A 21,370-nucleotide genomic window follows, 5' to 3' on the forward strand; every position below is an offset into this window, starting at 1 on the left:
CGTCGCGGACAATGCCGCTCTGCCGGCCGCACTACAACTCCCGGCGCGCTCTGCGCTCGCTCGCAGAAGCCAAGGCGGTCCGGCGTGCACTGCGCCGGTCGGCCTGACAGCTGGGCGCTCCGCTTGGCCCGCTCAGCGACCTGGGTTGGGGCGGGGGGGGGGGAAACCAGCCGGCCGGCCTCCTTTCGGTGCCTCACTGCCCGCCCCTCATTATTCCAACTGCCGGGGACTCGGCCCAAAGACTGGGAAGCAGCCTCCTAAATACAATCCCGTAGAGTCGGCGCCAGCCAATAAAGTGCGCAGAGTCAGGGCACGTGACAGTAGCGGGGTGGTGCTCCGGTGGCTCCCTAATCTCTATGGTTTTGGCGACTCGCTAGAGGGCGTGTGGACCACTGGAGGACTCCCTACATTCTTCCTCCATTACCTCACTGCCTCCGGTGGCTGCTGGGATACCGGAAGACTCGGGTCCCGGCTCGGCTCAGTCCTCCAGCTGCCCCGGGGAATACCTTTAGCAGTTCTTTCCTACCGCTACCGCCGCCCCGCCGCTTCCTCCTCCGCCCGCCCCCCGCTGGCCTTCTTGGCCCCGCCCCGTCCGCGCCGCGCGTCTGGCCCGCCCGCGGCCCGCTTCTCTCGGGAGCCCCCACCCAGGTGCATGGCTCCATGAAGCAGGAGGAGGAGGCAGAGCGCGAGAGGTCCCGTCTGCCCCGGCTGCGTCTGGGCCAGGAGGAAAGGTGGGAAACTCGGTCCGCGCCGCTCCCTCCTCCCCCGTGCCCGCCGGGCCGGCCTCCCTCCAGCTGCCGCCGTGCGCGCCGGGCCTCCTCACCCCGGAGCGATCGGAGGGACCGGGGAGCGGGTCCCCCCGGCTTCGGGGAGAGGGTCCCGGGACAGCGTTGGGGGGAGCTCCCGGGCGGCAGTGAAAGGAGGCGGCAGGCGGGGCCTGTGGGCCGCGTGTGCCCGCCGGGAGCAGGGGGGTCAGGAGGCGTGCTGGGGAGGGGGGTGGGCGGGCGCCCCTGCCCCAGGGCCGCTAGGCGAGGCCGGGCGAGGCTCCAGCTCCTTTCTGCACTCCCTCCAGGAAGCAGTCTCGGGTCGTGTAAAGTTTGGTGGTCTCCGGCGCCGCCTGGCGGCCCTCGCCCCCAGTCCCACCGCCCACTCGCCCCTAGTCCCACCGCCCCCTCCCCCGCCCGATGTCTGGATTCCACCCCCGCGGCTCGGCCCTCGCTGCCCTACCAGTCGCTGGGTCGTCCCACCGCTACTCCCGGCGCCCCGCGCTCTCCTTCCACCCCCTTTTCCTTACCATTCACCTTTCTCTCTGCCTGTTTGGTCCCTCCCCGCTCTGGCCTCTCCTCTCCCCCCTGTATCTCGCCCTTTCCTTGCTGAACTCTCTTTTCGCACGCATGCTTTCGCCTCTTCTTCTCTTTCTTCCCAACCCCACCCTCATTCTGTCCTTCCTTATCCACCCAGAGCCCCCGTTTCCATCATCCCTCCACCTGACACTCTTGTGGGTTTTATGCCTCCCTCCTTCCCAGGCTGTGAGCTTTGCCCTTCATTCCTCGCCCTCCTCCATCCCCTGTCCTGATCTGAACTCCTCACTTTGCCACACTCCCTCACCCTTATCCCTCTGGGCCTATCCTCTTTCACTGCCCTCTCCTAGGATAGAGTGGGTGGGGCCTGGAGTCTCCTGTTTACATCTTTGGGAATAACTCACATCTCTGCTTCTGGGGGTGGTGGAGAGAGTTGGTAAAGAGATTACGAAGAGATTTATGCCAGCCGAAGAGTACGATGGGTGACTCTTACCTACAGTTATCGTCTCCACCTGGGATAACAAGATGGCCTGGCCTCAGGACCCTGGCATGCTGTCCAGTAATCCTTCAGCACCATCTTTGCAGAGGATTTGGGAATCTGTTTGTATTCTGAAACCAGTGGAGAACCTTGAAATGGTGTATCTTGGCCTGAGAACAAGTTTTGGTCTAAATTAGTGGTGGAGGAAGTTTTAATGTGTGTTTTATGTTCAGGTTCAATAAAACCTTTGCTCCTCCTTGCTCACCCTTCTTGGTGGCGGCACCAGGGATGAGGTGATTTTGTGCATGGGGCTGCCCTTGCTGCCTTGTATTTAGATTTTGAAATGTTTTGAGTTAAAGAAAGCCTGTTCCTTCGCTTATTTTTTTCTTTCTAGAAATTGCTCTGTTGAGTTGTAGTTTTTCAGAAACCATCTCTTACCTCGGCACTGCCTTGATTTTGTTCATTCACTGCACCTGCATTTCCATCTTAGGTACAGGAAGAAGGAATGGAATCGGAAGGAAGAAAATTCATTTCAGAGACAAAATAGCTCCCCTCCTCTGTTATAGCTGTTCCCCTGGCAATACAAACTTTCTGCTTTCAGTGAGTATTACCTTGGACATACTTAGACTAGAATTTTGTTGCTTTTGCTATCTTTTTTCGTTTTAGGCCTGTGCTAGGACTTTAGCATGTAGGTTTACTTTGTTCACTTCTGTTATTCTGCTTCCATGAGGGTGTCCTAAAGCTGATGAACCCTTCCACTTGCTCTCTTTATATGTAAAGACAAGGTTATTTTCCATAATCCCATTAGAGTGACCTAGATGGTGGTGTAGTATTACACTTACCCTTCGTGTACATAAGGTCCGCCTCCCACCCCTTCCCAAATTATGCATTTTTTAAAGACAAGATCATAACTTGTAGGTTAATGCAGTTCCTGTCAAGGTCAATTATTGGGTGTCTTCCACATGGGTATAATCTTCAGAGATTTTTGGAGCATTTTGCCCTGAATCTGCTAGGGTGATAACTGTTTTCTTAAAAATAATGAAAAGTCTACACGTAAACCAAGTTCTGGAAAATTTTTTATTACTGCTGCGTTCCCCTCAAGTTTGTTAATAATGGTATGCAAACACTTGTAAGAGAGTTTTCCAGAGTGCTTCACATCTTACCGGAGGCTCACAGCCACTCTGTGAGGAAGGCAGAGGACAAATATTTTCATTTTACAAATGAAAGAACCGAGGCCCAGAAGGATCTGGCACCCTGCCGTAGCTCACATAGTAAAGGGAGGGGATCTAAAAAGAAAACAAAGCATTTGACTCCTTGTAGCCATGTTTTTCCTTAAGCTAAGTTGACATGAAAGTGTATGGTACTGTGTATTTTTCTAAATCTGTAAATTTTAAAAGCAATTGTATAGGTAGATTCATTTTTCGCAGGGAAAATTTTCACACAGCAAATGTTTTGGATGTGTATGTGTGTATGATGGGCTTTCGTGTAGAAATGATTACTTGAAATGATGACCAGAATGTTTGCGGGTCTTGCATCTGACTGTTTCTTGGAATAGTTCCATAATAAGTAGGCCAGAATTATAGCTCAGGTGCCGTTTCACTGCTCAAATAATTATTAAATTGAATTTCAGTTCAACTCTGTGTCACAAAGGAAACAGCAGCCTGTTCCCTTCTGCATAAAGCTTGGTTTGAATAGACATCCGGACAGTAAATAATAACAGAAGAAAATGCAGAGACCCCTTTTTTCTTTGCTTTTTGCCTACCTTCCAAATCTGTTTCCTTTGTTATAAGGTCATGCCTCCGCATAGGCTGTTTTGAGGCTTCAAAAGGTGACTCTATATATTTTTTTTCCACCTCCAGGCTTTTCTAGATGTTTTAATCTGGTTATTGTTGGAAATCTAACTACTTTGACTCAGTAGTTCTGTTAGTACTCAATATATATCAAGATTTCTGTAATAACAGCATATTTAGCAAATTTAGTTTCTTTTTGGTGTATGGCTGCAAGCTTAAAAGAGGACCCTTGTAGAACAGAACTGTGCACAACCCTCAGCCCAATATTCCTTATATTTTTTGGCATCTCACAATGAAAAAAGCAGTGGATGACTTATTAGAAGCACGGCTCTCCAAAGAGGAAAAGCATCAAGGTCATTAGAGTAATAACCTCATGTTAATAATATGGTCTTTTAATGTATTTACAAAACAGAAGTAGAGTCACGGATGTAGAACACAAACTTATGGTTACCAGGGGAGAAGGGGGGGAGGGATTAAATTGGGAGATTGGGATGGACATACACCCACTACTATATGTAAAACAGATAACTAGTAAGAACCTACTGTATAGCACAGGGAAGTCTACTCAATACTCTGTAATGACCTATATGGGGAAAGAATCTTAAAAAAAAAAAAAAAAGTGGATATATGTATATGTATAACTGATTCACTTTGCTCTACATCTGAAACTAACATGACATTGTAAATCAACTATACTCCAATAAAAATTTTTAAAAAATAATGTCTTTGAGCCTACATGGTAGTTCTTAATAGAATTTTATTATGAGGACATTTATCCCTCTAGAAATGGTAAGAACTCAGACCTGTGTTATTTATATAACCAACCCTACTTTTATCGGTAAAGGTAGTCCTAATATTAGTAGTAGCAGATGCTTTAATAAATAGTAGTTCTGTGCCAGAGAACTGCTAGATGCTTTTCATGTCTTAGTGAATTGCTCACAACTAGCTCTCTGTGGTAGCAGGAGCCCAGGTCCACAGAGACGTGACAGCCTGCCTGAGTTTGTACCTGGTAAGTCAGATTTGGGATTGGAGCCTAGACAGTAACCCCAAAGCCTGGGCTGTGTCCTCTGAAGATGGGAGCTGCTCTGGGAAGGCACCTGCTTGTTGTTTTCAGTGGACTTAGGAGCCTTGGAAGGGACCCCCAGCAAGGGAGGAAAGGCCCTCCTGCCCAGCCAGCCACGTCTGTCAGGGTGTCCTCACGTCCTCCCCTCAGTACTGGTCTCCACACCTTGTTTATGTTTATAACATCAGCAATTTATGAGACATCGTTTGTATTAACTCCTTTTTTTTTAAATTTTTATTGGAGTATAGTTGTGTATTAACCCCTGAAATCGTAAATTGCCCTCCAGACAAATAATGCTCCCTTGGGTAGCTCTTAAAGCGCCCCATCTTTCAAAAAGAAAAGAAAATTCTTTTCAAGTGCAGTTTAGAAACTAGGTGTGTCCTTTGGAAGGAAAGCCTTGAGCAACCTACGGTTAACAGCACCCGCGGCCCAGTCTAGGACTGACCAGTTACTGTGTTTTAGCCAAGAAGACAGCTACCACCATAAACCAAACCAAGAAGTTAATGTTAGGGGATATTTGACGTGTTTTTTAGAATGAGTTGTCCACGTTGGCTCTCCATCTTGCTATGAATTAAACCATTCCTTGGTTTGGGCTGAGTAGAGTTGACGTTGTGTTTTGCTTTTTTTTGGTTTTTGTTTTTGTTTTTTTTTTTGGCCGCACCACGAGGCTTGCGGGATCTTAGGACCCCAGCCAGGGATCGAACCCAGGCCCCAGCCGTGATAGCGCCGGGTCCTAACCACTGGACCGCCGGGGAATTCCCTGAGTTGACATTGTTGATAATAATAGATACTTGTATTTTGGTCACTTTCCGCTTCGGACACACTCCACAGTCAGCACCTCACAGTGAAACAAGAGTATCTAAAGGTCAGGTTGTACCATAAATACTCTTTTTATTAGAAAGGCTAGCTTAAATGGAATCGCTGGGAGATCTGTAGATAAGATTGTTGGTGTGTGCACCACGTGCAAGGCACTGTGTTAGGTGTTGCGAAAGAAAAAACACAAATGCAGCTTGGCCTCTGAGACTAAAGGTGTTGGTGAGTTCATTGCTGGCTGGAATTTAAGTGGCTTTGTAGGCCACTCGGCCCAGATCAACAATGTACTGCTCAGCTTTCCAACAGAGGGGGCCGGAGAGGTGCCTTTGTTGTGCACCCTCGTGAAGGCCAGGACCCCTTGAGTACTGCGTGTCAGGTAAAGGGTGTGGTGACTTTTTCAACACTGAGAGCAACTTTACTTCATTTGACACTTGGTAGGTTAGGCGGTCTTAAGAGGTAAAACAGTGATTCCTGTTATTTCCTCCAGCTTTTTGTGGAAGTATGGGTATTGTCTTCATCTGGTGGAAATCCAGTTTTAACTAGTTCTTTCTCATTGTTCGTTCTAAAGTGGACAGACAGTAGGAAAATGACATCACTACCGTTGGCCCTTAAAGTGGCCCTTGAGTTTAGCTTTGAAAGAGTAACCAACTGAAGGCTCCGAAGGGTCTTAATGATATATGTGTTTACAGAGCAAGGGTTTTTGCCTGATTCCAATTACTTCAGATGAACCAGCTTGACAGGAGTAACATTTATTTACTCCTACTATGATCAGTATACCATTGCTGGTAGTTTTTATGAGGTTTGGGGGAAGAGTGAGAACAAATGCACACAGTCCTAGAAGAGGTAGAATATGCCATTGGGGTATTTGTTTTTAGCTGGTCGGACAGCAGGTTAGTCTGTTGTACTGAAATGCTATTATTCTGAGGGATCTCACACTGTGCCCTCAGAAGCCGAGCGGTTGGAGAAATGAATGTGTCTTTGGTCATTGTAGGACAGTCCCGGGAGCCGAGCCTGGGACACTTAGTTGTGGTGAGATGCCCACTTTGTTGGCGTGGGGTTAGAAGAGTCTCACTTTAAAGAGAAACTTGATGAAATTGATAGGTTGAGGTTGACATGGTAAGTGAAAGTACTCACTTACCAGCACCTTCACAGTCTTTCCTGTCGTTCACTTAACATTTGCTTGACGCTGACAGATAGGTAAAATATTGGCCCCTTTAAAAAACAAACCTTAAAAATTCAGTAGGAGGTGGGGAGATGGAGTAAGTAGGCTGCAGATGAAATAAGATTGGCCCTTTGTTGAAAATTGTTAAAGCTGGGTATTGGGTTCATTACACTAATTTACTTTGTATATGTTTGAAATTTTCTATAGATTTAAATTTATGGAACAAATTTTTGAAGAAATGCCTTCTAATATATTTTTGAGGCAGAAAGTCTCTAACTCTGCCTTTGGTCACTAATTGAGAATATCGGTTGAATTGTTTGCTTAGTGGCCTCCAGAGAAAGCTCGGGCCTAAGGAACCACAAGATTTTGGTGGGTTCTACTGATTACAAATCATAGTTGGGGAGGGGGAATTGTTAAATGTATTCTCTTGGTGTCAGTTGTGATCATGCCCCACTGCAGATCGGTGATTGTACGTGATAGGTAGGCAGAACCTTCCTAGGCTTGAGCTCACCTGCCTTGGCATGGTTTGAAAATCCCTTCTATTGCTCTGTTGTAGGATGTTTCACAGTCAGGTAGCTGATAGCACCTGCAGAGAAACACCTGAGTTGCCACTATCTCATGACATTTCGCCCTTCCTTCAGGTGTGCTTTGGTGTAAGGAGAATGAGGAAAGATTTCTTTTTTTAACCTATTTTATCCCTCCTCTTTGCCTCTTTGAATTTTGGGACTCTCTAGAGGCAGAGCCTCAGGGCCCTGTTGGTGCTGTTAAAACTCTAGCTCTCGAGAGATGGTCCCTCTGCTTCATTCAACACGTGTCCTAAACCCCCTGCACACAGTTATGCACAAGGTGGAAAGTCAGGTAAGAGCTCAGAGGGCAGTGCCATCCCTTGTGGAGTCAAGGGACAATGGCAGGGGTACTGATGATTGTCAGGGGGATGGCGGAGATACTGGCTTTGGGCTTAGGTTTTGATTTTTTTTTTCCCTGCTCCATTTTTTTTTTTTTTTTTTTAAGATTTCTTTATTGACTGATTGATTGCTATGTTGGGTCTTCGTTTTTGTGCTATGGCTTTCTCCAGTTGTGGCAAGTGGGGGCCACTCTTCATCGCGGTGCGCGGGCCTCTCACTATTGTGGCCTCTCTTGTTGCGGAGCACAGGCTCCAGACGCGCAGGCTCAGTAGTTGTGGCTCACGGGCCTAGTTGCTCCGCGGCATGTGGGATCTTCCCAGACCAGGGCTCGAACCCGTGTTTCCTGCATTAGCAGGCAGATTCTCAACCACTGCGCCACCAGGGAAGCCCTCCCTGCTCCATTTTTGTTGGCAAGATTTTGCAAACTATTCTTTTAGTTTCTAGTGTACCCTTGATTTTTTTTTTTTTTTTTTTTTTTTTTTTTAAATCATGCCCTTAGGAAAGGGACTGAATCCAATGGATATTATTGGCAGGCCTCATTCTTCTTTGTGGCTTGGGGGGAAGACCCAGGCTTTGGAGTCTTACAGATGGATTGTGGTCCAAATCCTGACTCTGCCACTTAGCAGCAGCCTGGCTTTGGGCAGATTATCTTGCTCGTTAAACCTAAGTTTCCTCCTTTGTAAAATGACGGTAATGTTGTCCTCCTTGCGGAGTGGTTTTGAGGATTCAGTGAAATCCTGTTTAAAGAGCACCTGTTCGGTGCTCTAAGCCCTGAGTGCCCAGCGAAGTCCTGGCCTTCCGGGAGTTTCCATCCTGGTGGGAGCAGATGATAAGCCCAGACGATAAGAGCAGCTGACTTTATGCCAGACGCTGTATGGAAGCAGCTGACACACATTAAACTCAGTTCTCCCAGCAGCCCCATGAGGCACGTGCTCTTGTTATTCCCAGTTTGAGGGAACTGAGGCAGAGAGAGGTTAATCCTGGAGGAGTCAGGATTTGAGCCCAGGCCATTTGGCTCTGGAGGCGGCATTTTTAACCGAGATCTTCTGCTCCCTTTCTTAACAGTCCGAACGAGGCAGTGATATCCGTGCTCAGAAACAATCTAGTCGTTGGAGGTTTTACTGCATCAAGCGCATGAGGCTTTCTCAAAAAGAAGCCCCTGTTTCAGGCCAGACATTGAAGCAGGCAAGCTGTTATTCCTCTGCTAGAGACAACTTTCTTCTTCCGAAGAACTGTCTTAGATACAAAAGTGTGTGTTTGTTAGGGATCAGCATATATCAAGACCATAAGTAGTATTTGTGAAATTTTTGTATCTCATTCAACCTAAAGTGGCAGGTGGTTTTTGTAGAAATTACGGCATTGCAAACGGGTACGTGCATATCTAATTGGATGTAAAAGGTTGTAGAAGTTACAATCAAAATACTATACAGTAGAGCAGTGCCTAAAAGGCAATTGTGTGCTACGTGTTCAAACCACAGGGAAAATTTTAGGCAGGAATTATATATTTTTTTTCAGTGGGAGGGCTACAGCTAACAGGTAATGACTTGAGGAAAAACAAAGTGTCCTTTTCTCAAGTCAGCAGAATTTTACAAACTTTGGTATTATCGACATTGAAATAACTAGGATCTCTTTGCCTGAGGCTGCCGATTACAGACACAGACAGCAGAAAGGATCTTGGTCATGTTATAGCTGTATACCTTTACCTTAGGCTTTTTAAGAAAAAGAATTTAGTGGAAAAAGATTCCTTCCTCCCCTTAATCAGTTGGGGCTCTCCGGTTTCCTGGCCCATCTGATGCCGCATTTTGTTAAGCTGATGGCTCTGCATCTGTCTGCCTTGCTGTGACAGGGCAGAAATGGCTGCCTCACAAAAGGGCTGTGAGGCTTGGGTCATTTGTGTGAAGAAGGGTTTCTGCTAGGTCGTGGCTTTTTTTGAACGGGGCCTTGACAGGACAGAAGTGTGGAACTTGGAGTGAGTTCAGAGGAGAGCCGAAGGAAATGAGTGAGGCTGTGCCGGACAGCTGTGAGGACGGACAGGCGGGAGGGGAGCCCGGCGTCAGCGAGCGCGCTCTCGTCAGAACAGCCGCCGCCTTTCGTCTTCACAGAGGTCCGGGGCTAAAGTTACACAGATAAACCGAGGTTAGTGATGAGGAAACTGCGGAAAGGATGCGGTTAACAAGGAGAAGCGTGGAAGTTCCTCTGGGTTCTGTAAAAACAGGGTGGTTCCCTTTGGAGCCTCTACAAAGGTAGAGAGAGCATCCTGATGAGGAGCCTGGCAGGTCACGTGCAGCCTTGCAGTCGGCCTGGAAACGTGCCCATTCAGCTGCACGCCGGCTGCCACCCCACCCTTCTTTCTGCCCAGGGAGTCCGGGGCAAGGGGGGGCTGCCTGTGGCCTGCCTCCGTCCGTGGTGATGATGACCTTTATGGAATGTGGAAAATAGCTCCCCCCGAGGAAGAGGTTAGGCGCCTTCAGCCTGGAACTCAGGGTCTCTTCTAGCCCACTGGTCTGCCACCCTTTGCAACCAGCGTGACCTGGGCAAGAAAGAATTTGATGGCTCCTACCCTCTGCATGGAGACCCTTTCTCTTTGAATTTTGTGTTCTCCTTGCAGCTAACCATTTGAGTTAATGCTTGCATGTTCTCTTCTGGGTTAGGGTTCCGCAGCATTCCAGACCTCAAGCACCGGTTCAGGATGGGAAAAAGACGCTGCGTCCCCCCACTGGAGCCCAAGCTGGCAGCAGGCTGTTGCGGGGTTAAGAAGCCTAAGCTGTCTGCAGGTGGGACGCACGGCCACGGGAGCCAGTCCACAGCCGTCCCCGGCTCCAGTGCGGGGCCTCTTCAGAACCACCAGCATGTGGACGGCGGCAATGGTCGCGAGAACGTGTCGGACTTGACTCTGGGACCTGGAAACCCTCCCATCACACGTATGAACCCTGCATCGGGAGCGCTGAGCCCTCTCCCCCGGCCCAATGGAACTGCCAACGTCACCAAGAATCTGGTGGTGACTGCAGAGATGTGCTGCTACTGCTTCGACGTCCTCTACTGTCACCTGTACGGCTTCCCACAGCCACGCCTCCCTAGGTTCACCAATGACCCCTAGTGAGTAAAGCGGCCGCGCGTCGGGGGCGGTGAGGAAGGCGTGACGCCTCTGTCGGGGGCATTCTCTTGAGAGAGTCTGCTCCTTATAAAAAGCTTAACATGATTTGGGCAAAGGTTGATGGGAATAGAATGCTGAGAAATGTGCAGCCAATGTCTAGAACACTCACTGGGCTCAGCAATGGAAGGGTACTAGGCTGTGTCTGCAGGAGCGGTTGGCTTGTCAAAGTAATGTTCCGGGAATCAGGAGGGTTTCGTTCTTGGTCTTCTGTTGGTTCAAATGGCAGTGGGTAGGTCATCTAACCTCTCACGTGGAGAAGTCACACCATCACACCATTGTGGACCCGAGCACCGTTGAAGCCCAAGTGACCTGCCAGTGTCTGGGTGCCAGGTGGGAGACTAGGAGCTCATTTAGTGGGAGCTGAGATGCTCCTAACAGGGGTCCCCTCACTTGGTTCACTGTCAGTCCCATGGGGCTGCCGGCACCCCACCAGCAACGTCAGAATTTGCTTTACTGTTTCTAGTTCATGACTCTGTTATTTGTCCCAGGTCCCCTCGAGGTGTCAATGACTTTAATAAGGAATATGTGTAAAGGGGAAAGTCAAGTGAAGATGCTCATGCCAATGCTTTCTTTCTCAATTGGAAGCAGCTTTGAGGTGGCTTTAAAGAGCACTGCTGCTTTTTTATTTTTATTTTTTTAGGAGATGCTTTTAGAGCATTCACTGACTGATCATCATTCCTCGACTGTTAATGCCATACTGAGGCGGTGCGTAGCCCCACTGGGCAGGGAATGGAGGAGTATGAAGAAAAAGTCCTTGCTCTCGGAAGACTTGAGTTGGCAGATCACACACAGAAGCTAAATAGTGTTCACACACCGTCTGGGCAGAGGTGGAGAGGAAGTTACTCCTGTGATTGTGTCAGAGGAGAAGAAATGCAGAGAAAAATGTGCTCACTCTTTAGGGAAGTATTGCCGTGCGATACCGTGAACAGAAAAATCCTGACTGAGTCGGTGGAGAGTCTAAGGCTTGATCTGAGTGGGATCAGGTGTGTCCCTTGCAGGAGAGGGACATGGGTTTGGAAGAGTTAGGTGGTGGCCGCAACATTGTAGGGTGTGGAGACAGTGGAATTCTTGAAGGGTTTTTGAGCAGGTTTTGGAACATTAACTTTGGCCGGTGGTGTTCAAGTGTTTTACTGGAAGGAAAAGATGGGTAGGTGGGAGATCCTGCTTTGTAATAATGATCAAAGTTAGATAACTTAAAAAATTTAAGTTGCTTTTGAGAAGTGTTAACTCAAGAATCAAAGAGGTAAGGGCATAGGAATATGGAGGAATTTCAGGAAGAGGGGACAGCCCTGTAACCTCTGCCTAAAGCATCTGTCAGCGTCGATCGGATGTAGCCTAATGCAGCATGACTTGGGCCTAGAAAGTGGTTAACTTCTGCTAAGAATAAGCTTTTTATTTCATCTTAGCGGCGCCACTTGGCTTGCGGGATCATCGTTTCCCCAGCAGGGATCGGACCCGAGCCCTCGGCAGTGAAAGCGCCGAGTCCTGGCCCCGGACTGCCGGGGAAGTCCCCAAGAATAAGCTGTCTTGAGGAGACTTTTTCTTTTTTTCTGGAATTTACGAGCAGGAGAGGCAGAAATAATGATGGGCACGATGCGGGGTTGAGCGGAGAAGGTGTGCAGGCCCCGTGTGTCTTCGTGAAGGTGGAACTGGGAGCGTAGACACATGAAAAGAGAGTAAACAAGAGGAGAAAGACATGGAGAACTAGAAGAAGAAAGAGTTGAGTCCCGGGCAGAGGAAGAAGAAAACGGCACGTCCACGTGGTGCTAGAGTGGAGTGAGGCTGTGAGCAGGGGCCTTTCTTCTCGTGCCTCGCGGCGATTTCCTCTCCATTTACGCCCCGGGGCCGCGCGGCTCCGAGAGGGCAGAGAGGGCAGAGCCTTTCAGACAGCCCGCGTCAGAACACCATCCTTGAGGGGAAGAACAGACGAACAGGGCTAGAGCCGAGGTTTTCTTCTTCCCTGACTGACGTGTGCTTGCTCTTTCAGCCCGCTCTTTGTGACGTGGAAGACAGGGCGGGACAAGCGGCTTCGTGGCTGCATTGGGACCTTCTCAGCCATGAATCTTCATTCAGGACTCAGGGAATACACGCTAACCAGGTAATGGCGACCGCACGTAAGACTGGTAGATTATTGGCCAAAATGGAAAAGCACTGCCTGCCTCTTCTGAGTGGTGAAGTCCGAGTGCTCTCTTTCGGACGATCAGGAAGTGTAGGGGCATTCACCTGGTGAGCCGCTTACCGGTCCGAGTACAGGCAGTCAGCGGCCTCAGGTTGTTCGCAGCATGTGCGGGCTGAGGCATAGTGGACGTTCTCCGCGGCGCTCGAGAGCCGTCAGCGTCCGGCACGTGATGTCGGCTCCCGGCTCCGGAGCAGCCTCACTTATGTTTTCTGTCCTCTCCAGTGCACTTAAGGACAGCCGGTTCCCCCCCCTGACCCGAGAGGAGCTGCCTAAACTTTTCTGCTCTGTCTCCCTCCTTACTAACTTTGAGGATGCCAGTGATTACCTGGACTGGGAGGTGAGAACAGCCGCATTTGGAACTCTGCATCTCTCGTTGCATTTGGGTTCGGGTTAGTACATGGTAATGTATCTCCTTCATTGAGCGAGGGTATGAGAATGTGAAAGCTGAGTTTGGAAGGAATTGTAGGCAACTTGGGTGACAGAAGAGGTGCTACGGTATTAGAAGTAGGAAGAAATGGGAAGCCTTTCTTCTCCCGTTCTTCCCAGTCTACTCTGGTCCACATCCTTTTCCCATGTCTGATAAGAAATAGGAATGGGGATAAAGGAGAACATTCCTGATTCTTCGTGGTAAGCCCTTGGATAAACGTTGTTATCCACGTGAGCCCATGTGTGAAGAGTCAGGAACCCAGATCGAAACCCTGTGGCATGTTCTTTGACTGGAGTAGATTAAAGGTGGAATATTCAAGATCTTTGGATGAACTGTTGAGAGAATTTATTTCTGTAGCCTCCGTACTCTCAGAGAGGTGGCTGCAGGTAGACTCTCACTTTCCCTAAAGCAGCAGTTTCTTTGGCTTCCATGCCTGAGAGAGAGAGTAAGTCATGAAAGGCAAGAGCCTCCCCTTTTCTCAGCCCTGGGTCAAGCTGGTCAGGGGACAGTGTCGATTTATATGAGGATAATTGAAGTTCCGCTAGAGTGAGTAAATGCCATTTACTGGTTGTGTGTTTTTGTAGGTTGGGGTCCATGGGATTCGAATTGAATTCATCAATGAAAAAGGCGTCAAACGTACAGCCACATATTTACCTGAGGTTGCAAAGGAACAAGGTGAGTTGGAGACATGGAATTTCCGTGAATGATACTGTTCACAGTGTTGCCAAGTAACGGGCAGGAAAGCGGAGTGTGCTGCCTTTCAGCCCAACTGTAACTGAGAATGAGTGCCTTTCTTCCTCTCCCGTATCTATCAAGTCCTGAAAGAATGAGAGACTCCCCAAAAGATGTAGGAGCTGGGAAGAGAAGAGGGGTAAAGACTTCCCGTGCCCAGCTGCTCGTTTCACGTACTTTCAGTGAGTAGTAGTATTTCTTGGCCCCCAAAACTGCAGTGGTTAATCGTAGGAAAATTCCAGCAATCAACTTGGTCATATTATGGAGTTCATTGTAAAGGGAGGTTGCCCGTATTAGTGGGTTTTGACCTTTTGGTCGTGAGTTACTACACAGTGTTATAATTGGAAGAATGCATAACATAATCTCTCCTGTTTTTTTAAAGAACTCAGTAGGTACTTAGTTCTTACAGTGGGACATGAAAGGTAGGAAATGGGTTGGGCAGGTTTTCTCTTTCAAAGCATAGTTAGAAGAATACCTTAAAATGGTGCTCGTGCAGTCTGGTGTATGACCCAGTTTTCTTTCTTTCTTGGAGCTGGTCTGTTTTTTGAAAATAATATGTATTTGTTAGGTGTGAACCTGGAATAGAGAAAAATATCCGGTTCAGTATATCAGTGAACTAATTATGTGGAGAGGGCTTGCCTTGTTGGTTCCCATCGTGGTTGTGTTTAAACTTTTTCAAAAGCAGTGAGCATATGGCATAAAAAGGAGGAAGCCTTTTAACCACTTCATTGAGATCGTAAATCTGGCATTTCTGTCCAAGGAGGCATACCCGGAGTTATTTCCTAATAGTGAGATGTGATGATAATATAGGTAAATAATCAAGTACTTTTGCCATTTGAAAACTGGTTGGGGAAATTTAAAAAATCAAGGCACCTACTGCAATAATTTAGGGGGTTCTCTGGTTTTCAATTTGATATATTTGGGTATATCTGTTGCAAATGTTTCAAGAACAACACAATGGTAGATGTGTGGACACCTTCCCATCCTTCCTAAAGGAATAGTTTCCTTCCTGCTGTCAAGTCTCTGTAGTAGAAAACGACTCCTAGAAATCATCGAAACGAAGGTCACACGAAGGAATACAAGCGCAGAGTATGAATTCTCTCTTCTCCCAGAACAGCCCTGGTTACAGCACTAGGCCAACAGGCTGGTCTACGCTGGGACCGTGTTTGCTCCTAGATAGTTATACTGGGATCATATCTGACAGGAAAGACTCAGAAGCAGGGGGCCTGGGGACAGCCGTTAGTGACGTGTGTTGGGCGTCATCTCACATCTCGGATTCTCCTTGGACTGCCAGTGAGGCAGACGGGGCTCCAGGGACGTGGGGCAGTGCCCAGGCTTGCTCTGCTCGCAACAGACCAGGCTCCTCCTGTCCTGTCACTGTGGTGTCAGAGCACAGCCCATTCTTGTGTCACTGTGCGCTGACCTCAGTGTGCCTGCCTTCTCCTCAGACTGGGATCAGATCCAGACGATAGACTCCTTGCTCAGGAAAGGTGGCTTTAAGGCTCCAATTACCAGTGATTTCAGAAAAACCATCAAACTCACCAGGTAAGCCACTGTCTTATTTTCCTTGTCATTTTAATTCAGTTGGGGTTGGATGGAGGATACTTTTGACAGACAGGGGAAGAGAAACATTTTCTCTGTTAATGTCTCTAAACCAAAGAAGTAGGGGTGAGGCTGAAGCTCCGAGGAAGCAGTGGCAGCACAGGTGAAGACTCCCCAGCATGCTGGGCGTGCCCACGGCTAAGCTGCTAGCACCGTGGGAGCAGGGTCGCCGCTGAGCAGGTCGTGGGTGTGTCTGTCAGGCCCACTTGCTGGGAGGCTGAGCGGGAAGGCTGAAGGCAGGAGAGAAAGCTCTCGGTACAGAAGTCCAGGGTCAGCTGAAGTCATCACAGGTAGTCAGGTGGCCTGTTGATGGAATAATTCCAAGGAAACGCCTCTGCCTGTCTGGGGCTAATACTTGTATGGGGAGGCTGCCTAGTGTAGGAAAATATGCATGGGCTGGACTCTGAATCCCAGCTCCACCACTTGCTAGCTGTGTGACCTGGGCCAGTTTTTCCACCTCTCTGAGCAGAAAAAAAAAATTTCCTGTCCGTAAGAGGTGAATGATAATGCCTTGGGGTTGTTTCAGGGTGTGGTAAGGTCATGCATGCAGAAGCTCTAGTCCAGGGCCAGGCCACACTGTAGGTGGTCGGTAGATGTCGGTCCTCTCCCCATCCCTACTGAAGTCGGAAACACTGAAAGGTTTAGCTTCTGTGGGGTTTCTGTGGACCTCTGTCGGCCTGTTCATCTGTAAAATGCTGAATAATCAATATCGTAACCTCACAGGTCTATTTGGAAGATAACCCCGTGTCTTTGAAATGCTTTGGATTCCAAAAAAAAGAAAAAAAAATCTTCAAATACAAAGCATTATTATTATCATTATTATTATAATTTATTTGAACAGCCATTTCCCTGTCAAAATTCAGGAATAATCACCTTGCAGTGGAGGAGTGATTACAGTGGGAAAGAGATGGCTCTGGGTAAGGATTGTCACACCCAGCTCCTGTGGTCTGTAGTAGGTTCCATAGGTTTGTAACACCCCATGCTTCGCATCCTGACTCATGGCTCTTTCCAGAGCAAGGCCAAAGTGCTATGAATTCTGTTCTGATGACCCTGTGATATGATATGGCATATTCATCTGGAAAGTGAGACCCATCCTCTATAGCCCCAGGATCTTTTAACCTGCTTCGTCAGAATTTGACCCAGAATTAGGTATCTGTGCCCCTTTTAGTTTATAAATAACTTGTTTGTTGCTTTTCTGCAAGTTGAGGTTGCATTTCTGTCAAATTTATCACATTTTAACCTGAAAGTAGATACGCATTGTACACTGGGCATTGGTGCAGCCATCTTCCAGTCTGCTACCCATGTAATTTGACCTTGAAATTCTTCACCCAGACCCTAGTAGCAGATTGCTTAAGAGCAGCCTGGTGATAAGCATATGAAGTGTTTAAAGGTGGGATGTGCAGAAAACAGATTCTCAGGGGTGAATTGTGATTGTGCTTTTTCATCTTGTTCATTTGTAATAACAACACTGTTTTCTTGTGCTGTCTTTCATTTTCTGTAAGTAAGATTGCTCTCGGTCTTCCATTTTATTCTTTCAAAATGTGGAATAAGCTTTTGGTTTTCTCTGCTGCGTGACTGCAAAATGAAGTGTTTGGGGTTCCTAATACTCTTTCCTGTTTCCTTACACAGGTACCGAAGTGAGAAGGTGACAATCAGTTACGCAGAATATATTGCTTCTCGACAGCACTGTTTCCAGAATGGCACTCTTCATGCCCCGCCCCTCTACAATCATTACTCCTGACACGCGGCTGCATGACCAGTCCCACCCCCCCGTGGCCACCAGTGGCTATGACATCATCGGAGCAGATGCCTCCTCTTCCTGGTCCAGTTACTTTTATTACTGCACCATTTTATGATGCTAGCTTCCGTTGCCAAGTCTGCCTCCAGCCGACTGAGGGGGGCGGGGTTACATCGAATGAAACAGAACTTGAGGGGCCCAAGCCTTATCTCAGCCTTTCCTCAGTATGGGGTTCCGTTGGATTGGGGCTCCTCCATGACTAGTGAGAATTCCGTGTGGGTTCAGAAGACCTTGGCTGCAGGTGCCGCTGGTGATTTGCTGCCTGTGTGTTGGCCACTCAGTGGAAGCTGGAATTGATGGTCCATGAAGGCTTAGCCCACACACACCCCTGCAGCCTCCCCAGAGCGAGTAGGTGTATTCCCCTGGCAGTCTGGGCAACGGAGACCAACAAGAAACGTTTTTAGGTTGTTTTAAATTCCTTTTTTTAAACTTCCAGTGTATTGCATACCACGAGTTGATCTCAACCTCCATGCTTCGTAAGTGGACGCCATGTTAGGGTCGAACGTGGGCACCGTGGGTCCTTTGCGGCTCCTGGACAGAGACCCACCTCAAGATCGGAAGCCCTTTGGATGGCGTTGCAGATCTCATTGCTCAGTTAGCCTCAAAGGTTTTAATTCTCATCCCACTCTCAGTTGGATTTTCTGGCACTCTTTCTGCATTGAGTCTCCTGGTACTGAACAGAGCGCTGTGGTGTAGCCTGCTGAGGAATGTACTGGGATGCCCGCGGGAGGCCCTGACGGCATCGCTGCGAGCAGTGTCGAGGGAGAGGCCTCTTCCTTACCACCCGGCTACCTCACTCCTCTACTGGTGGCAGTGCCTATAGCTGGATCTAGGTTCTCAGAGGGCACAGGTGTTCACACAAGCACTTGGGTTGGCCTCTAGAAGGGCACGTTGGCATAGGAGAGAATCCAGGGTCTCTAAGCTGTTTCTCTGTTCAGGCAAACATCCTGAGAGACCTGTAAGCAGAGGAGTTCCTTTTTCTAGTTTGCCTGGAGAAGTGGGAAAACTGTTGCTCTTACAGTCCTTACAGGACTTGAGAACAAAGCTGTGTCATTAAACAAGGTGAATCTTTATCTTGCCTAACATGCCGGGAATCTTCACCCCACCATGGCAGAGTTCCAAATAGCTCATTTTATTCTAGGTCATTCATACTTTTCATGTGGCATATTTCCCTTTCTCGTTGTTGCTGATTCCAAATACCTGTCAGCAAGTTTCTCCTCCCTCTTGCCTATTCTTCACTCATGTGGTGGCAAAGTTCATAGAAGTTGGGGACTTGGAAGACGCTTTGAAAACATGGTCACAGAAGCACTGCTGAAATGATTCACAGGAAGAGGTGGCCAGTTGGAAGAAAGGACCCTACGGGTGATACACTGGTTTTCAACAACGTGTTTAGAGAACTCTTGACGTGGATTGGGTGTCAACCCAGTGAACACAATGTTTTGATTTAATTTATTTTTAATGTTTATGTGGTAGTGGTGTGGCTTTCCGAAATGGGCAGATGTTCAAGTCAAAGGGTCTTTGGAGTTTTCTTCTGCCAGGAACGGGGGAGGGGGAGCAGGGGCACAGTCTAAGGAACGACACACGTGCTCTTCTAGGCGTGGCTGTCTCGTTTCTTGAAGAGATGGGTGAGGGTGAGCTGGTGAGCTCGGCACCGTCCTCTGCTGTGGGCGAGGGTGTGGAACGGGCAAGGGGAGCGCCGGCTGACGTCTGGATGCGCGGGCTGGGCTCCTGCACGCCGCCGCGTTTCCCTCGCGGTGTTCATGAAAACAGGCTTCCGAAGAGGAAGGGATTGTTTCGTGATTTCCTGCTGCTGAGAATAATAAATGTCTTGTTGCAAATAAATGTGACGGCAGTTACTCTTAGGTGCCACGGATCGATGTCAGGGTGGTCAGCAGCTCTGGACTAAACCGCCCACCTCCAATTTGTACAACAGTATTGATACATAGGGCTACACTCATTCCTGTTCAAGTCTTCTATGTTGAAAGTTGTGTTTAATTTCTAAAGTTTAAAAAAAGCAAAAAAAATGGTGCTAAACTTTCACCCCTGAGCACGCTCAGTGAGACTGGTCATGCAAGCATCTTCAGTGCCATGCTCTTTCAAGCCTGTTTTTTCTCGTAGAAATGTTGCCCTATTTGTCTTCCCCAACGTATAGTATGTTTTTTATTTTATTGAGGGTGGGGTAGGATACCTGCCATTTAAGAAAATGAACAGAAAATTTTAAAACCCAGGAAATGGGGGGAAAATAAATCAGTGCACAAGAATCGGGCTCCTGAAGCCCAGCACCACACTGACGAGGGCTCCGTGGGCTCTCGTCACTTTCTGGAGTGAAGAAGCCCGACTCCCTGCACATTCCCTCACGCCCCCATCCACGTCCAGCAGTGGAGATGCTCGAGGTCCTCTTGCCTTGGCGAGGGGACTCTGGAGTCGACCGAGGAAAACTGTTTGGCCTCGTCAGGCATGGCACTCTCAGTGTCTGTCCCGAATGGGGTCTAGTCAGGAAGTGGTCTGGAAGTACACGGTCAAGGTCACCTCCTGAAGATGTACGGCAGGTGGCTCTCAGGAAAAACACCAAGTCTGGATCATCCACGTGGCAGCTTTGCGTAGGGAGATGACAGCTCCGAACTGGAACTGACCTGCCTTCCACGTGCTTGACCACAGCAGTGATGAGGGTGGCCAGTCCACGGAGTGGGAGTGGTGGGTTTAGAGAGAAGGGAAGGTTTTCTGCTCGGTGTTTCCTTTGTCCCTGGGCTGCTCAAGCTGAACAGTAACCACTGCTTTCAAGGAACCAGCCCACCTTGGCTGCTTTGGTTCGGAGTTCGTTTCCTCCCTAGCTGTGAGTGCCTTTTGGTCTGGAAGGTTGGCTTGTCTCATAATACCCACAGCTAGGACATTCTCTCTGTAATTTCGAATTGTCCTTGTTCTCCATTAACTAAAAGAGAATGTCTGATCACTAGAGTTCGTCGGTGTTGGATTGTTTCCACTGTGAGGTTCTTAAACTTTTTCGCTTCATGATATTAAAGCAACTCATGTTAGAGACCCTTTCAACATGAAAGGTTTGTAGTTGAGACATTACATATATTTTATTGTTTATAATAAATATCATCTGTACAAAAGTCCTGGGTGTTAATTTTAATATTTGCACAAGATCTGTTTTCCATGATATGTTAACACCTACAATTTCACTAACTGTTCACGTTATTTTCTATTGAGATTCTGGAGCCTAGGGAGCTATTTGTTCTTTTTGTTTATTTTCATTCTTACTTCCCTGAAGCAAGAGACTTTGTATGGCCTTCAGTGCAAAGACTTTAGACCAATTCTTTGTATTACACTTGGTTGCCTCTTGGCTATATAACTTCTGAGTGCAAATCATTGAACTCTTTAACAAAGTATTGTAGAGAATAAATCATAATGGGTAAAAATTGTTCTTTGTCTTGCCTCTTTTTTTTTGAATAGTAGTAATAGTCATTTTATTATTATTTTAGTCATTTTATTTTTTTTAATTTTATTTATTTATTTATTTATTTAATTTTGGCTGCGTTGGGTCTTCATTGCTGCGCGAGGGCTCTTCTCTAGTTGCGGCACGCGGGCTTCTCATTGCGGTGGCTTCTTCCGTTGTGGAGCACAGGCTCCAGGAGCGTGGGCCTCAGCACTTGTGGCACGCGGGCTCCAGAGCGCAGGCTCAGTAGTTGTGGCACACGGGCTTAGTTGCTCTGCGGCACGTGGGATCTTCCCGGACCAGGGCCCGAACCCGTGTCCCCTGCACTGGCAGGCAGATTCTCAACCACTGCACCACCAGGGAAGCCCCTAGTCATTTTATTTTTAAAGACAGCCAACCAGATCATATTTATTCAGCCTGCATGTTTTTGTGTGGTGTTCATGATACCCAATAACCTTGCACTTTTATTTATTTATTTATTTTTGTGGTTGGTAGTAATGCCATTGGTTTATTAGAGCCAACTTTTCTGA

At 48.0% G+C, this 21,370-nt stretch overlaps 1 protein-coding gene across 5 annotated transcripts; it reads left to right on the forward strand.

Moving 5' to 3' along the window:
• The first annotated feature begins 419 nt into the window (after positions 1-419).
• Positions 420-20,825, forward strand: AMMECR1L (AMMECR1 like). 5 transcript variants are annotated; one of them, XM_057551470.1, is made up of 9 exons: positions 420-731; positions 2,270-2,379; positions 10,164-10,608; positions 12,654-12,764; positions 13,068-13,182; positions 13,857-13,947; positions 15,181-15,297; positions 15,453-15,549; positions 17,236-20,825. In XM_057551470.1, the coding sequence occupies exons 3-9, from the start codon at positions 10,202-10,204 to the stop codon at positions 17,345-17,347; spliced, it is 1,050 nt and encodes a 349-aa protein (XP_057407453.1). In that variant the 5' UTR covers positions 420-731; positions 2,270-2,379; positions 10,164-10,201; the 3' UTR covers positions 17,348-20,825. The 5 variants fall into 5 exon arrangements, 4 of the variants coding, with proteins under 4 accessions (XP_057407453.1, XP_007182928.1, XP_007182929.1 ...); XR_009009066.1 differs by lacking the exon at positions 15,181-15,297 and adding an exon at positions 16,619-16,755 and having other exon boundaries at positions 421-731; positions 17,236-17,348; XM_007182866.3 differs by lacking the exon at positions 15,181-15,297 and having other exon boundaries at positions 422-731.
• The last annotated feature ends 545 nt before the right edge of the window (positions 20,826-21,370 follow it).

This window comes from Balaenoptera acutorostrata, chromosome 8 (assembly GCF_949987535.1).
Source record: "Balaenoptera acutorostrata chromosome 8, mBalAcu1.1, whole genome shotgun sequence".
NCBI classification, from domain to species: Eukaryota; Metazoa; Chordata; class Mammalia; order Artiodactyla; family Balaenopteridae; genus Balaenoptera; species Balaenoptera acutorostrata.